The 18,279-nt window shown below is 38.1% G+C and overlaps 1 protein-coding gene across 2 annotated transcripts; it reads left to right on the forward strand.

Annotated features, from left to right (window-relative positions):
* The first annotated feature begins 4,509 nt into the window (after positions 1 to 4,509).
* On the forward strand, positions 4,510 to 17,580 carry nap1l4a (nucleosome assembly protein 1-like 4a). 2 transcript variants are annotated; one of them, XM_026919393.3, is made up of 15 exons: positions 4,510 to 4,613; positions 6,105 to 6,157; positions 6,483 to 6,543; positions 6,805 to 6,964; positions 7,663 to 7,746; positions 8,526 to 8,657; positions 10,100 to 10,171; positions 10,270 to 10,409; positions 10,559 to 10,704; positions 12,510 to 12,526; positions 12,995 to 13,114; positions 14,223 to 14,258; positions 14,352 to 14,402; positions 15,876 to 15,908; positions 16,222 to 17,580. In XM_026919393.3, the coding sequence occupies exons 2-14, from the start codon at positions 6,121 to 6,123 to the stop codon at positions 15,879 to 15,881; spliced, it is 1,062 nt and encodes a 353-aa protein (XP_026775194.1). In that variant the 5' UTR covers positions 4,510 to 4,613; positions 6,105 to 6,120; the 3' UTR covers positions 15,882 to 15,908; positions 16,222 to 17,580. The 2 variants fall into 2 exon arrangements, with proteins under 2 accessions (XP_026775194.1, XP_026775193.1); XM_026919392.3 differs by lacking the exon at positions 15,876 to 15,908.
* The last annotated feature ends 699 nt before the right edge of the window (positions 17,581 to 18,279 follow it).

The following is an 18,279-nucleotide window of genomic DNA, read 5'->3' on the forward strand; positions in this document are numbered from 1 at the left end:
ATTCATTCTGCACACTGGATTATATGAGCTTTAAAATGATAACTATAGTATTTACTATACAGATAGATAGATAGATAGATAGATAGACTATATGGCCAAAAGTTTGTGGATACCTGTCCAATCACACCTATATGTGCTCGATGAATGTCCCATTATAGATTTAGTCCCTCTTTGCAGTTATAATAACCTCCACTCTTCTGGGAAGGCTTTCCACTAGATTTTGGAGCGTGGCTGTGGGGATTTGTGTTCATTCAGTTCAATTCAATTCAATTTTATTTGTATAGCGCTTTTAACAATGAACATTGTCTCAAAGCAGCTTTACAGAACATAAAAGACAAAAAGCATGCAAACAGAAACAAAAACATGCAAACAGTCCTAGATGTTAGACAGAATTATCCCTAGTGAGCAAGCCCGAGGCGACTGAGGCGACTGTGGCAAGGAAAAACTCCCATAGATGATATGAGGAAGAAACCTTGAGAGGAACCAGACTCAAAAGGGAACCCATCCTCATTTGGGTGACACTGGAGAGTGTGGTATGAACAATGTCCTTTCTGTATTTATTTATAGTCATGTAGGTTGTTGTCTTCCTCAAAGTCCTCAAAGTCCACATAGGGTTGGCAGCGTTGCTTTGAACACCCAAATCCTCACGAGGCAGAAACCGGCTGGAGCAGGTCCTGCCTCAGGATCCTCATAGGGTTGGCCTCGTCTACTGGAGCTGGCACAATCTCTATGTGCCTCGGGGATGGGTAGAAGAAGGGAAACAAGTGGAAAAGGAATTAGCGTAGCTGCTGTTCAAATATTAGTAAGCCCTAAGTCATAATTTGCATTATGTGTTAAGTGTGTGTTAAGTGTATCCCTGGCTAAAGATATATGTCTTTAATCTACTTTTGAACTGGGAGATTGTGTCTGAGCCCCGAACACTGTCAGGAAGGCTATTCCAAAGTTTAGAAGCTAAATACGAAAACGCTCCACCTCCTTTTGTAGACTTTGATATTCTGGGAACTACCAGAATTCCGGAGTTCTGAGATCTTAAGGAGCGTGGTGGATTGTGACGTGTTAGAAGACTGGCTAGATACGTGGGAGCTAAACCATTTAGAGCCTTGTACGTAAGTAGTGCTAGTTTATAATCAATTCTAAACTTAACAGGTAACCAGTGCAGGGATGATAATATTGGGGTTATGTGATCATTTTTTCTTGACCTAGTAAGAACTCTGACGGCTGCATTCTGGACTAACTGTAGCTTGTTTATTGAAGATGCAGGACAACCACCTAGCAATACATTACAATAGTCCAGTCTGGAGGTCATGAATGCATGAGCTAGCTTTTCTGCATTAGATACAGATAAAATGTTCCTAAGCTTGGCAATGTTTCTAAGGTGGAAGAAGGCTGTTTTAGTAATATTGGAAATATGATTTTCAAAAGACAAGTCGCTGTCTAATATTACGCCCAGGTCTTTCACTGTCGAGCTAGTAGTAATAGAACATCCTTCTAAATGCAAGCTGAATTGTAAGAGCTGTCACAAGAGCATTAGTGATGTCGGGCATTGATGTTAGGTGAGGAGGTCTGGGGAGCAGTCAGAGTTCCAGTTCATCCCAAAGGTGTTCAGTGGGGTTGAGGTCAGGGCTCTGTGCAGGACACTTGAGTTCTTCTACTCCAACCTTGGCACACCACGTCCTCGCTTTGTGCACAGGGGCATTGTTATGCTGGAAAAAGTTTGGGCCTCTTAGTTCCAGTGAAGGGAAATTGTAATGCTACAACATATAAAGACATTCTTTACAACTGTGTTGCACAGAGCCATGCACATTCACCTACTTTCTGTACCAGTACATGAACCTCACTTCAGCTTAGTCTACACCACACAGACCACAGCAGCTGTAACTCTGTGCTCAACTGTGCCCTTGTTTTATTAGAAATTGATCAGTAATCTCACCTTGCCTGTGCTCTGCTGGAGTGTCTGTCTCAGGAGAAGGACTCAGCGCTTTACTCCAACACTCTGATGAATGAAAGTGAAGTACAACAGAATAAGACACCGCCCACTCTCTTGCATCACATACTTTCCCTATAGTGCAGTGTTCAGCCACACACATACACACACACACACACACACACACACACACAGACACACATATACATACATACATACACACATATATACATACACACACACATATATATATATATATATATATATATATATATATATATATATATATATATATATATATATTCAAAAATGGAGGTACTTAAAAATGGCTGTAATTCCTAAATGGTAAATGCCATATTTTTGTGGAACCTCTTAAAATAAAGCTGAAAGTCTACACTTCAATCACATCTTGATTGTTTTATTTCAAATCCATTGTGGTGGTGTATAAAGGCAAAGTCACAAGAACTCCGTCATTGTCCAAATACTTCCGGACCTGACTGTACATATATATATATATATATATAAAAGTGAGCTGAACACTGCATTATATATAGTCAGCTCACTTTTAAGATGCCCGTATGATTTGATGGATCTACAACCACCACTTCAATTTTGGTGTGCGTGTGGTTTTTGTGTTAATGCTGTGTTATTGCATTTCCTTCATTGTTGTTGGATTTCGTTTTATGTTATGGTATGTTGTTTTGTGGTTTGTAGTGTTATAGATCTCTCGGCCACTGTTCAGTCCTGGCTTTGATTAGATACACTCTCAGAAAAGGGTACTAAACTGTACTTTTCCCTGTTGCTAGGGTGTTGCACTTATCATTTGTACCTTTAAAATATATTGTTCACTTGGAAATGTGGATTATACTGTACCTTTAAAAAGATTTAAGGTACATAATTGGACCGGTTTTACCTTTTGGAGAAAACCTTTTTACCACAAACTACAGTATTTTACCACAAACTACACACACACACACACACACACACACACACACACATATATATATATATATATATATATATATATATATATATATATATATATATATATATATATGTATATATATATATATATATATATATATATATATATATATATATATATATATATATATATATGTGTGTGTGTGTGTGTGTGTGTGTGTGTGCCTATACATATATTTATTAAATATATACATATGCCTATATATATATATATATATATATGTATTAAAGGAATGTTACATTAGATTGAAATATATGGGAGACAACTAACAAGTAAACAATAAGTAAAAAAAATACATTTTTAACATACTAAACAACATAGTCTGGAAAAAAAAAAGACGAAGGATTATCTTCCTTTTTCCCAAATGCAAATTCAACATCCATAATATTTGGGACTAACTGCGGTTTAACTGCTTCTACACTCATAGACATATAAAATACCTAGACGCCTCATTGGCCTCAGGATCGTACGTCAACGTCGCCGCCGTCTTGGTGCGGGCAACTTTTCCATCATTCTCATAAGTGGACTCGAGAAAATGCCCCTTTTTATTGTCTATATCATTTTGTAATTGACATTACATACTATTTGATATTACATTCTAATGTATTATCATTATTATTATTATTATTATTATTATTATACAATTTGCTATTACTGTATTGTACTATTTATTATTTTTTTATTGAATGTTATTCTTAATTATTCTTATAGTTATACTACTGTACATATATTATTTACTATTACATCTTACTTTATACTATATTACAAATATATTTGCTGAAAAATCACATATGTATTTTCAGAAAGAAGCCATCAGTTATCTTTGTTATTGTCTGTTTTGGAGTATGCACCTGTAAATAATTGCATCATTTTAGTGCTATAAAAATACAGAAAGGAGCCTGCCAGTGTGATTTTTATTTGTCAGTTTGTTCCATTTCTCAATTTTGTTAAATTATTACTTAAGATGGGCATTTGTTTTCCCCCAGTATTTCAAAGGGAACGAGGTATGTTCTAACCTGAAGCACAAGAAAAGCTAAAATGGTGAGGTTAAACACAGAAAAGACTTTTTGAGAAGATTTAATTTACACAAGTGTGAGCTTTTGCAATTCCTTATTAAATAAATTTAACTATCTAGTTTAACCATCGAGATTTTAAGTAACTGGAGATTTTTTGTACACCACGTAGATCATAAACCACTGATATCAGTTGATAAAAACAAACGGTGTCATATTTTCATCCAGAAAAACCGCAGCTCTCCCTTTTTCTTGCATTTGTTTACAGGGAACTCTTGCCCGCACCAATATGGCGGACGCGTTGACGTATCGCAGCAACAGACCGAAGCGGCCAATGAGGCGTCTAGGTATTTTATATGTCTATGACTACATTCACAAACTGTGAACTTTTCACTTTCCAATACTGCCTGAATCCCAAATAGTCCCGTGTTGGATAAGTTGTGCACTATATAGGGTGTGTAAACAATTATTTCATGCCTGACAGAGTGCACTATTACAGGGAGTAGGGAGCTGTTTGTGATTCGGACACGCCCACAACCAATAAGCTTCAGCAGCACAGAAGCTCGTCGCTGATTTGCTGGCTGTCGGAGAGCGTGACGACTATTCCTCCAATGAGAGACGGGGATGTTGTGAGGCCCGTTTTTGCACCTTCTCAGTTTGTTAAGAGCGTGAGGACGGCCTGAAGCCTGAGGTAAGTCAAAGTCCGTTATTTTTTTTTAGCCTGTAGGTTCCTGAGGTTCTGCATGTTGTGTGTAAAGTGTGTGTTATTTAAAGTGTGAAGCTGTTGGGTTTCAGGGTGGAGGGAGAACACGGTCTGTCTTTCACACGCTGTCACACGCTCAGGCGGTCGGTGTGCTCCATGTGGGACTCCCTCTCTCTCTCACACACACATACAAACACACACACACACACTCATACACACACAAAGAGAGTGAAGACACTGGTGTATCTATCTTGCTGAAATATCTTCACTCTAGTAAACTTTCCTTCATGTTCCTAGTGAATAAACTAAACCAGTCCACGCAGCTATTTAGCCCGGACGCTGCTCTGTCATGAGCCTCGCCATGATGTATTATCACTAATGATGTTATTAATCATTACTTGTAGTTGTGTAGCTAGTGAGGGGATTACTGTATAGAGTGTGGCTCTGTCAGTTGTGCTGAATTATAGATGATGGAATCCCACGTGCTAGAAAGTAGCCTGCGGGTTTGATTGACAGCTCCTTTTGGCGCCGGTGCCTTTGATCTTGTTGGCCAGTCTGTAAAGAGCAAATGATCTTAATATTGTTATGCTTTAGCTTAAAAGCAAAATCCTTTCTGATCTATTTTACAAAAAAAGCTTGGGATCAGTGACTTGTGTGTGCATCTATCATATTTATCACTGTACTCTGTGTATTATTTTTTTTACTTACAGTGCAGTAGTTGTGTAGTATGTACTTCTGTTCATAGCAAAAGTGTTATATTACCAGTGTTGTGTATGTAGTACATGCCTAAAGGAGAAATTACTAGATTGTCATTCAATAACATTTTAAGTGGTAATCAGGTATTATAAATGGTGGTTCGCAGGTAGTGGTGCAATAATGAACATTATTTTCTATTGCCTTTCTACTGACCAAGCCTGTGATACATGAAATCAAAAAGTGTGTAACTTTCTAGATCTGCCTCTCAGGTATACTGAGGACTGATTGGTGAATCTGAAGGCTAATCCCACTAAGTAACATCGTCTGCACACGGTTCGTTTACAGACCTATTTGTCAGTGATGCGTTTGATTGTAAACGTACGGGCATTCTGACAGTTTCATGAACTGGTGCCTGCAATTAAAATGGATTTCCTGTTTATTCTTTATTCCATGTGCTAACAAGTACGCCAGATTCCATGTTAGAAAGTGAAGAATGTTTCCCAGGCAAACCTGTTGAGATGCTGGCCAAACCTGCTGCACTAGTAGATAAGTTGGTGTTCATATCGTGGTGTCAGGATTCACAGTCGGGTGTGTGAGCGCAGGCATTTGCCCTCTCGCGTTTATGCTGTTGCAAGTATGAAACAGATAGAAACTGTTATCTTTTAAATGACTTTAAACTATCAGCATGGATAATTACAGCTCTGATTTAATCTGCTGGTTGAAATGAATTGAAAACAAGCTTCTAAACATAAACTGAATACCTGCTTATTATTTTCCTAACAGCTAAAGGACATCTGTGATGGAGGCACGAAAAAATGAAAAGAATGAAGCCAGAGGTATGCAGATGATTTTAATAGTGTCATGGGCATCATTTTTTCTGGCGGGATGGCATGTAGTGCAAGTCATGCAGTAAATTTTTGTATTTTTTTATTAGCACTTAAATGGCATATTTATGCATGTTCTATTCACATCATGTATAGTATAGTGATAATATATGATATTAGTGTATTAACAAGGTTTTCTGTGGTGAAGGGACTAAAACAGTGCTGTTTTTGGAATATGCTAGTGCTTTTCAGATTTTGTGGTTATAATAAACATTGATTTGATAGAATCTTGGAGCAGTACTAAAATCAAACTTTTTTTTTTTTTCAATTTCCACAGGTAAGGGAGGAAGCAAAGGCTCACAGGGTGACAGACCAGAGATTATCTCTCAAGTAGAAAGGTATGAGCCCTGGAGAGCTATTCAGATGATTGAGTGCCTGTATAATAAAAAATAAATTTAGAAAGTAGTTTGAATAACTTCAGGTAAACAGGAAGAAAATGGGTAGATGACACTGCCTTGTTCTGGGAGATGTTTATTAGATTATCGTCCTGCATAGCTTTGCATATTGTTTGCAGTAACATGATTACCAACTCTTGGCAGCTTCTCCACTTTTCATTCGGACATCTGCATTACAGTAAATAACAAACCAATTCTCTGCAGGATACCGAATGTCAGTGCCCTGCCCAAAGCAGTGAAGAGGAGAGTGTACGCTCTGAAGAGACTGCAGGTCCAGAGCGCTCATATAGAGGCCAAGTTCTATGAGGAAGTCCATGAGCTGGAGAGGAAATATGCCGGTCTCTACCAGCCCATCTTTGTCAAGGTTAACATTTCTTCCTATTATATCTGATAATTTATGGAAAAATCAAGCTACATATAGCATCGCAGTCTTTATTAGATGCAGGAACATAACTATGCTATGCCATTTAGATCAACAAAATCTCTAGAGGAGTACACACTAAAGGGTGTGTGCTGTTGTTTCTGTAATTTTTGGCCATTGGCAAAAACGGCAGGTTATACCAGTGGTGCATCTCGTCCCATGTGCACACACGATGGTTGCAGCTCAGGCTTGTATTGGTGGCTTGTGAGCTCACTGTCCCAGTGCTACATTGATACCCCACCCAAACGAGTAGCCAACTGATCTTGCCCATGTCTGGCTGTTTCCAAGGCTGGGGACAGCTGAATGACATTTAAAATCTTATCTGTAAGTTTAAATCATTTTCCTCTTGTGAATTAAATGTTATATTTCCTTCTACATGAATGTGGTGCTAAGATGAGTTCAGAGAGGTTTACTCAGCCAGTGCAGGACTCAACCTGCACTGAAGGGTGTTATGTTCTGCTGCCCTGTCACAACATTTAGAAGACTTTATTATTAGCTGTTGGGTTTTCCTTGGTGTAAAACATGCAGTGGAGGGCATTGTAGCTCAGTGAGCACTGAGAAATTTCATCGTAAGTGAACATGGACTTCCAGAAACCTGCTTTATATGAGCGCATGAACTAATCTAGTGTGTGTTGTTTCAGAGGCGGGCAGTGGTGTCTGGAGCAGTGGAACCCACAGATGAAGAATGCGAGTGGCACAGTGAAGGCGAGGAGGAAGAGCTGTCTGTGAGTATCGGCTGGGATTTGGGTGAAATTTGCATCTTGGGATGATGTATGGATCTAGAGGTCTTGACACACCAAACTGATAACAAAGAACTAACTGGCCACGTGTTCTGTACAAAGTTGCACTTGAATACACTGCAGAGCGGACAGCTGACGGCCAATATGCACATGTAGGAAATAACTCTCCTTAGTTATTTCTGTTTTGAAGAAAGTCTACTGCAGAAAAAAGCAGATGTCCTGAATTGTATACTACTTTACTCAGTAGTGTGTAACACTTGTATTAACAAATGGAGATTTTTTTTTTCATAGTGTAGTTTGATTGAAGAAAGGCATCAATTCTGCATTTGTGTTTGTGCAACAGTTATATAAAACACTGTCACTACCCTTATTGGCTGTGACCGGTGACCATTGAGGTCACATGACCTCAAGTGCACTATGAGTTTATAGAAGGAAAAATGGAGAAACAAACATTGTAAAAATAATCTGTGAGTGAATTTTATGTACTGAATAATAAATTCGCATTTCCTGAACAATGACTAAGTGAATGTAATTAAAATGTGCCTGTAATATAAAGTACAGAGACGTGATCGTTCATGAACATCCAGTAGGACTTTAATTTGGGTCCAAGAATTTAGCTCACTTGATTTAAGACCTAGTTTAGAAACGCAGATATGCACTGAAAATAAATGTAATGGCAAAATATAATGGTGATCAGTCATCTATACTTGTTGTCACTGTTATTAGAAAGAAGCACTGAGTGCTGATGTGTTTTGCTCTGACAGGAGGATATGAAGAAGAAGGCTGCTCTGGAAGAGAAGAAAGAAGATTCAGCCACTGCTGAAGACCCTAAAGGCATCCCAGAGTTCTGGCTCACCATCTTCAAACATGTGGACATGCTGGGGGAAATGCTACAGGTGAAACTTCTTATTCAGTCCACCCATATTTAAAAAAAAAAAACAAAAAACTGTTGTTTGATGACAGCATGACAGAAACCCTGGCACTATATAGCTCTTTCTGTAGCAGTTGAATTAGAAAACCCTCAGCACAACCATTTCACGCTTAGGTCTAGACACGAATATTTAGACAGGAAGAAGTTTTTAAAAAGGGACATTCTCAGCTGATATTTCATTTCATATCTGGCTGATAAACAGTCTTTAGCTGGTTACATAGAACAGGATATCTTGGATTTATTTTGAAGTTGGATTGTTTATTTAAATCAGACCTTTTATGTCATACCTTTTTAAGTCTTGGGATGCAATTCTGAATAGTGCATTTATTTTTGTGAGTGGACAGACCAATGTCTCAACCAATGCAAATAACTAAGCAAATCAGCCAGAACTAGAGGTAGTTAGGAAGAGTATGCAAAAATGTAGGAAAAGTAAGTGTAAACATTTATCCCTAGAGACCCTGTGTGCTTCTTTAGATAGACTAAAAGCGAGTGTGCCTCTGATGAACTGCGGTAAAAAGATCAGCTGGAAGAAACTGTAGGCCACTTTATTTACATCCAAATGTCCTTCTTAGAGAGTGACTACCCTCCAAAGCAAAGTTGTAAATCCTGCAGTGTTTTTCCTTTCTCTTATTTAACATGCCTCAGCTCATCAGCTTATTCCCAAGGCATTCATGGGATAAATTTGGTGTCTTAGAATGACCTGAATTTGACACACTGGCTGTAGAGCTTGGCTCTAACACCTCTGGCTCTGGTATGCAGTTTAATCTGAATGCTTTTATCAGTGCTTGATCAGGATAAGAGCTGGAACTCTGCAGAACAATAGATCTTCATGAGCAGAGTCAGCAGCCAGGATTTACACAATTACAAAGAGTAGGTGTAAATGCACAACAGACTGAGGCACTTTCTTTCTTCTTTTTTTTTTTAATTCATGTATTTTAGATGGACATGACCACCTAACTCACTTGCACCACTAGGGGAGCAGTTACTCGAATAATTTTATATTTCTCATTGTTAAAGAGAACTGACAGCACCTGACCCTATGCACAGACATTTTCCTGGCGTCAACAGTGTGAAAATTTTTTATTTATATCAGCACCTTAAGATAATGTGCATTTTCATTGAATCTTTGACCCCAATGATTTCCAGTATACATTAACCAAATATGCTGGTGCAGAGGGTAATGTTACTCCCTCATAGCTCCAGGGTCCCCGGTTCAATCCTGAGCTTTGGTTATTATCTGTGGAGTTTTGCAAGTTCTCCAGGTTTCCATTCGGGTTTCTTTTCACCTCCCTGAATGAGTGTGTGATTGTGTGTATGCATGGTGCTCTGAGATCCATTGCGACCCTGACCAGGACAATGCATTATCAGGCCATCACTTGATCAGCTTTTAAATTTTTTTTCTTTTAGGAGTATGATGAGCCCATCCTGAAACACTTGCAGGACATCACGGTGAAATTCTCTCCCCCAGGAGAGCCAATGGTGTGTACTGAATGCTCCGCTAATGTTTTTAATCACAATTTGTAGTGTAAAGGTTTGACGCCATTTCTGACACCATTTTATTTTCTGTCCTAAACCAGAGCTTCACTTTGGAGTTCCATTTCGAGCCCAACAGCTACTTCAGCAATACCATCCTCACTAAAACATACAAGATGAAATCAGAGCCAGATTCAGCTGACCCTTTCTCATTTGAGGGGCCAGAAATAGTGGACTGTGAGGGGTGAGAAACAGTCACATTACACACACTGCTTACACACAGACTGAAATATGCAGGAGAGAATGACCTGCTGGTTGTAATTGTCGCCATTATATATGTTTACAAGCTGAAAACTGACAGTGTGAAATGGGTTTTGCTTGATTTTTATCCAGCTGCAAGATAGACTGGCAGAAAGGCAAGGACGTAACTGTGAAAACTATTAAGAAAAAGCAGAAGCACAAAGGTAGAGGAACAGTGAGGACCATCACCAAGGAAGTGCCGCAGGATTCCTTCTTTAATTTCTTTAACCCTGTCAAAGGTAAGATTACGCTATAAGTTTGTTTTTCAGTCTATTCAGCATGTTTCTGTGAATAATGTAGAAGCTCACTTCCTACATTAGACACTTCCATTTTGTTAGTGTTTCTGATGTACAGCAGGTGGCAGCACACATCCATCTGAGATTTAGTTTTAGCTGTATCACTGATGTAGATGAAGGTCTTTGTTTGAAGCATTACAGATAAAACACTTTAAATCATTTGCAAAATAAATTTCATTGACCCTGGATTATGATCATCCAACTATTCCAATATTAGGCTCATTATTTAAATGTGTACAGTAATATTTTGGCTAGATATTGGAGCCATAGAGCTTTTGTTCTCGTCATTTCAAATAATAGAAGACATTAAATCTAATTTGACATTATTTATAGGCCTACTTGTTTCTGAGTTATTGCATTTTGGATTAAACTCATTCAATTCAAGTGACCAGTCAAACAGGCTTATTAAGATAATAACTATGATAATGTTGGGCTATGATTTCCACAGCTGTAATAAAATAAAAAATAAAAAAATCATAGACCTCTGGCTATGCTTCACAGGCCCCTGGGTGTCCTTGGACACCACTTTGCGAACTGAAAATAAAAATGAGGACATAACATGCTTCTAATATAGTGAAAAATGAATCCCATGTTATGCTACATTTTTCTCTTCAAGGCTTAATGGATTAGATTTTTTTTGTAATTTTTAAATGACTTTGAAAGCAAATAGCTGTGTAAGTTATTAGGAGTCTATAAACAGACAAGCAAGAATGCTCCTTTGTTACAGTAAATATTACCACAAGCTATATTTTAGTCTTGCTTAAAATAAGCACCCGTTAGTTCTAAGTGGCTGCTTGCCAAACATGGAAAATCTGTTGTTTGCTTCTGGCATTTTGAACTTTGGATATTTTTGTATCTTTATGTATTGCTTTTAGCAGCGTGATTGTGCTGCATGTGACATTTCTTTGTGGATACACTACATTTAGGTTTATTTATATTAAATAATACATCTGTGATAAAAATAGCAGATACTTAGACATAGCAGATATTGTGTAGTCCAGAAACGTGGATGGAAGTGATGTATAACTGCAAAAAAAAAAAAAAAAAATTGTAAAGAAAAGCTGATGGAACTGAGTGGGGGGATGATTAATAATTCATTTGCTGAGCTTTCACTGGAGAACTCTGTCGTCAGGTGTGTAGTCATGTGATAAATTTTTTCCTTTTGAACTCTCACTGGATTAGTGTAGTCATTCATTACCTGCGGATAATGTTCATACCTGGTGTAATTAGTTAATAGAAACACATGACATGCTTCCTACTGTGCCACCTCCTTTTTCACCTCAGCTAACTGGTGTCATTTTCATTTGTCTCGTCACTTCAAGTGCCATTTTCTGTGAAAGAATGCAGTCCTGCCTGTAGAAAAAGATGTTTGATGTTTCTGATGAAACCCGCAGGATGTGTGTGTGTGTGTGTGTGTTGAGTTTTTGACTGTTGGTGAGGGAAAACTGATTTCCTTCGAATTCTTCATAGGTGTGGCATTTGCCCTTAAGTGATGGTGGAGCATGAACAGTCACCATAGCAGAAACTGATAAACTGAATGATGTCATTTTCTGTTCATAAGGGCAGCTAAAAGACTGTAGATGAAAATATGTAGATGACATTTTTCTTCTTTTGTTATATTTTAGCTGATTTTCCTTTTATTTCTGTAATTTTGTTTTTGTTTTTTTCTGTGAACTTTCCTTTAAAATGTCAATATAGTATTATAGTAGATGTTAATATATATATTTTTTTCCTTTTGTTTCTTCCAGCATCTCCAGATGGAATGGTGAGTTGGCCCTGAAGTTGTCCTGGTTGAGTGTTCATCCTCCACTGTTTGTAAACATTTTGGTGATTAGCTCAGCAGACTAACCAAGTATTGTGCAATTATTACCGCAAAGACACTTTAATTGCGTCTTTTCGTCCCACGTACTAAGCCAAGCTGTCGCAGCATGTGCATCCCTTACGTTCCAACATTTCTAACAAAGTGTTGTGCGTCACTGCAGTTTTCCTGTCAGCACTTCCTGTAGTGAGTAAATAAGCTGAGCTCCATTCAAGTTAGTCTGACCACAGTCCACAAATAAGACCTTTTTAAATAAGAAATCCTTGTGCATTTACTTGAAATGTTGACATTTTGGCAATTTTTCTAAATGTTAGCGATTTATAATTTATCCAAACTGAAATGATGCTGTACTTCTATGCAGTATTTGTTTATTCTATGCAATGTTTAGGTTTTTTTTTTTTGTGTGTATTTCAGGATGAGGACCTAGACTTCACTCTTGCCACAGATTTTGAGATTGGTCATTTTTTCAGAGAGCGGATCATCCCCAGAGCAGTGCTGTATTTCACAGGAGAGGCTTTGGAAGATGATGAAAGCGTACGTCAGCACTCTTCTAGTGTCATTCTAGTTATTTTTTATTATTTTTTTTTTTTTGTTTCCTTTCTTCCTCAGAGGCTCATACTTGGAACAAAGAATTTGGAAATGTGATGGTCATGAATGAACCAAAAATAGTTAGCTGTCTACCACAGTGTGTTGGACTTGAAATTAAATAATGAACATGAGCGCCAGTCTTTCAGCTTTAATTTGAGGTGAACAGTGAAGGAATTACAGTACTTTTTATATTGTTGCAGAACTGTACAGGCTTTTTTTTTTTTTTAGATTGTTTAGGCTTGTTTTTGGCAAACTCTAATCTGGTCTTCCTGCTTTTGAGGCTTACCAATGGTTTACATCTTGTGGTAAACCCTCTATATTCATTCTTTGTATACATTCTCTACATTGTTCACTTTGACACAGATACACCTACCTCCTGAAGGGTGTTCCTCATCTGGCCACCTGTTGTGAAGGTTTTTTTTTTTTTTTTTCTTCACCAGGGAAAGAATTCTTCTGTCATCCACCACAGTTGTTTTCCATGGTCTTCAGAGCCTTTTGGTGTTCCTAAGCTCACCAGGGCCTTCTTTCTTTTTACCAGATAGTTGTTTTGGCCACACCTAATGTTTTTGCTATGTGTCTGATGGATTTATTTAGATTTTTCAGGCTAATGATGGCTTACTTCACTGGCATTGACAGCTCTTCACAGGACTTCATATTGAGAGTTAACAGCAGCAGATTCCAAATGCAAATGCCACAACTGAAATCAGCTCTAGGCATTTTATCGGTTTACTTTACTTAATTGAATTAACAAAGAAATAACACACAAAGCTAGCCAGGGGCTGGACATCCAATAGCTGGGCATCCAATTGTCCAATTACTTTTGGTCCATTAAAAAGTGGGGGGACCTGCATGTAAAAAGTGCTGTAATTCTTGTAATACTATTAAATTAAAGTCTTTAAGCTCATATTCATTATCTACCAATACACTGTGGTAGACAGCTGTAAAAACAATAATTTTTCAGCATCCAAATGTTTATGGACCTGACTTTATGTAATAAGAATTGTATTGATTTCCTTGCTGACTTGTGCCTTGCACTTTTTGTTTGTTTGTGTAGTTCGAAGAGGAGGATGTTGAAGAAGGCGAAGAGGAGGTTAGTTATATAAATCTGTATTAAATGTTCATCTATGAAATACAGTAGAGATGATTTTGAGTGACTATGGTTTGAATCTTTTGTGTGTCTCAGGACCTTGATGAGGAGGGTGAAGAGGAAGATGACGGCGAAATTGACCCCACAGTTAGTGTTCAGATCTGTGTTTACAGAATTCTCTGGTGTCCGTCCACATATGCACTTAATGATGGGCTTTTGAATGATACTGTCTCAAGCACACTGATCACTGTAGGTCTGGGCTGTTCAACAGAGATGAAGAGAAACAAGCAGAAACATAAGACGGAGACCATAGTTCAAATGTAATAGTAGAACGCTCCTGGTACATAACTCAAGGCTGTGAGCCAAACCCAGCACACTACCCATCATTTCATTTGGCATGTATTAAATGTATGGGGAAGAAAACCCACAGAACTATTCCCATATTATAACGTTTGTTTCCAAAAACAGAAACACATCGACAGTTTTCATTCGTCATTTACAGGAGCAAAGCAGCACTGAGACCTCAAAGCTCTATCCACCCCCAGTGAAACACAACACTGAAAAATGCAGCAAACACGTCACACAAAGATTTCTATGCTGTGGCTGTCATGAAAGAATTTACCTTAACATAAAAACACAAAGCTAAATATGGTAACCTGACTGATTGGCTTTGATAAAATTGGCTTTGGGTGTGTTTGCTGCGTTTTTCAGTCTTGTTGCTATAGTAATATGAGCAAGTTTGAGTTACAGCAGTACAGAAAACATTATTTAAATGTTTTATATTTTTGATACTTGATCAAATGAAAAACAAAACATATTACTTTAAGACCCTGCGTTACCGCAGTATCTGATTGGTCAGAAGGTGTTGACTAATTTCTATAACTCTATCTGCAAGGCAAATCACAGGTTTATATTAACGTGCTTGTTCTAATACATTATCATTTCTATAGTGGAAAACAATAATCGTTGATGTGGGAAGTTTTCTATAAGATGTTTATTTAACATTTATGGAAGGAGTTTCAGGTGTTTTGCACGCTAAATTTTCTGCCTAAATTTTCAAAATTTAGAACTAGAAGCAGTTGCTGAGCGCATGGCTGTTTATAACTACTATAACCTAAGTGATAACAGGAACTAACATGTTTCATGGACATTCCATAACATTAAATGTCATTATAAACAGATAAAGTATGTAATCTGTTACAAGTTGGTGTGGTACAAAGGGAGTGAAACACTTTGGGATGTGCTGTTATCGAAAAATGATCAACTGTCATGTTTTATCTTGCACATCAGCTCTACAGTTTATAGCCCTGTGACAGTACACAGTGTGGCCCAGACAGAAATAGGGATTGAGAATCCTCACATGCGTACACAAACAGACTCGCTTACGTTTTCTGACAATCATAACTGGTTGTGCTATGTAAACTTTACAGTCTTTACTGAAGAAATAACTGAAATGATTCCTTTTTCCTGATTAAATTGGAGTCTCAGGTTGAACAGCCCAGCATATGTCTCAGCTAATCTGCTTCTGATTGGTTAATAATTGGATTGATTGACACTGAATTATGCATGGATGGTGTGTAATCTGATTGTTGTTCCCCGTCCCCTTTGTCCTCATTGCAGGCATGAATCATTTACACTTCCATGCATTCCTAGGTAAGGGGCACTAGTTCCAGCATGTTGTCTGCTCCATGTTTTTCTCCCCTCTCTTTCCTCTGACCTTTAATTTGCTTCCTCAGAATAAGCATCACAGTAGTATAATTCACTCCCACTCTGGTTTTTACAGCCACTGCTTATTTCTGTCGCAGTTCTTTGTGTTTTTCAGTATCCCAGTCATGTAATCTCACCTGCCACATGCCTCTCACTTCTTCCATCATGCTCTTCCATTCCATGGGGTAAGTTGGATGTTCATAACTTAACACATTCTCTCTATCTGTGTCTCTTTTTGTTTGTATGTATGTGTGTGTAGAAACAGCCTCAGCCAGCAGAGTGTAAGCAGCAGTAAGAACAGAGATGGCCCCGGAGTGATCTCGTCCCCTGCTGGACCTGCCATATATCCTCCAAACAATGCAATAGAAATCCAAACACCATGTAGGAAATGCATGATCATTTATGTTTACGTCACACAGAGGTTACCTCTGTGTACAAAATAGAGCATTCAGAAAAATATGAGTGACTACATACAACAGTTCTGCACTTCACCCTTTTTGATCTAAAGCATCTTTTGTAAGCTCTTATGTATTTGACTGGAAGTTTGTGCAAAGAGGTTATTGTGTGTGTTTTCCCTCCCCAGTATATTTATCTTTTCTCTGTTCTTTGTCACTGTTCCATGGTTGGTGACATTGCAGAATCCTGAATATATCCCTGACGGTTCTCACACTGTAGGTCACTCAGGGTTTTGTTGTTTGTTTGTTTTTTTTTTTTAAAAAACACACCAGTACAGTAGTTCCTGACGAGATGAAACTGCTGTTAAGTAACTTATAATGAAACCTTTCTCTCTGTTACAGCACAGTTAAGTCAGTGTTAATTTTGGGAAATCTTCATGTCTATCCTCATGTAGCTGGATGAAATGGAGTACTGTAACTGAAAGTAGCTAGGATTTGCCTTTAAGGCTGAGATCAGTGCCAACAGAGCAGAGCAATCACTTGCATTAGAGAGCTGTGTTGATACCAGTGGGTACTATTATAAACTCAGCGTATGTGTTTTAACACACTGATTTCTGTTGATCTTAGCCCTGCTAACCAGAACAAGCATCACTCATGCGCTGACTCTTCTACCATAAGTCTGATTTTCAATGTCCAATGGCCAATAAGGTTTTTTTTTTTTTCTTAATAATTTCTGATTTAGCACTGTTTATTCTTTTATATTTGCTTTAAACATAAGACTTAAGGTTGCCAATGCATAGTATTTGCTACTCAGAGTGATGGGATTTGTAACATTTTTCTTAATTTTGTTTGATCAAGCAGGTGAATGTTAGCCTCATGGCTTTCTTTTGCACATCCTACCATGTTAGACCTCACTGAAAAAAAGATGTGGAAAATACAAAGTGCTGATCACTCATGTTAGACAACACTGACATTAAACAAGAAGCACTTTGGTCTGGATTTTCAACCAGGTTTCTTTTGTTCTGTGATCATAACATTCATGCATAGAATCTTTTTTTTTATGTAGCTCTTGCTTGAGAAAGGGCAGATCTTAAAACCACTGCCCAAGTATTAACCATATGCTAGCAATGGCCTTACTGGGATTGTCTTGGGTTTTAATGCAATATTGTTTTCAATTTGTATAAAATAGTCAAGAGAATTCTATTAAACATTGTGTAATGTGATACGAGCAGCACTCTGTGTGTGTACTCTGCTAAGAGTGTGTGGATGTGCATTTAATGTCACCACTTTGTTGTATCTCCGATGTCCCTTGCTCTGAATTAGGAATGCCTGCACCCATCATGAGGTGAAAATTGTACTTGAGGTTTCCATGAAGCAGGATTCCTGCTGCAGTGTAGCATGTTAGGAATCTCAGCACTGATGGCTCTGATACAGGGCTGCTCTCACGTCTTGCCACTGGTGTGGATGGAATGTGCTCTGACATTCTTCAAGATGTGTCTCAATTGCTTAATCTGGCGGCCAAGATTCCCTCACGGTTAACACTGATGCTGTTTTGGTCTCCGCTCTGAAACCAACACCTTTTTGGTCATGGGCTGTCAGCAGGACTGATGCTTTAGCTCAGCACAACACAATCTTACAGCATTACAGACAGGTGAATGTTCTTCATGGATACTGCTCTGTGTTTTGTCAAGGTTTCATCGGAAAAGTGTTCTCATGCATTCCGGACTTCAGTCCTACAGTGGCAAGTTTGTTTTTAGCCATGTGGTGACTGTTTCTCTCTTACAAAGGGTTCCAAGTAGAACCCTCTAAGAAAGATAAAATGCTAAAGTACTCGAAGAAAAAAAAAACATTTCAAGGATTATATCTGTTCTAAGAGTGTATAAAAAAGGTTACATCAACAATTCTTAAGGGATTTTTAGGTG

Source organism: Pangasianodon hypophthalmus, chromosome 9, assembly GCF_027358585.1.
Source record: "Pangasianodon hypophthalmus isolate fPanHyp1 chromosome 9, fPanHyp1.pri, whole genome shotgun sequence".
NCBI lineage: Eukaryota > Metazoa > Chordata > Actinopteri > Siluriformes > Pangasiidae > Pangasianodon > Pangasianodon hypophthalmus.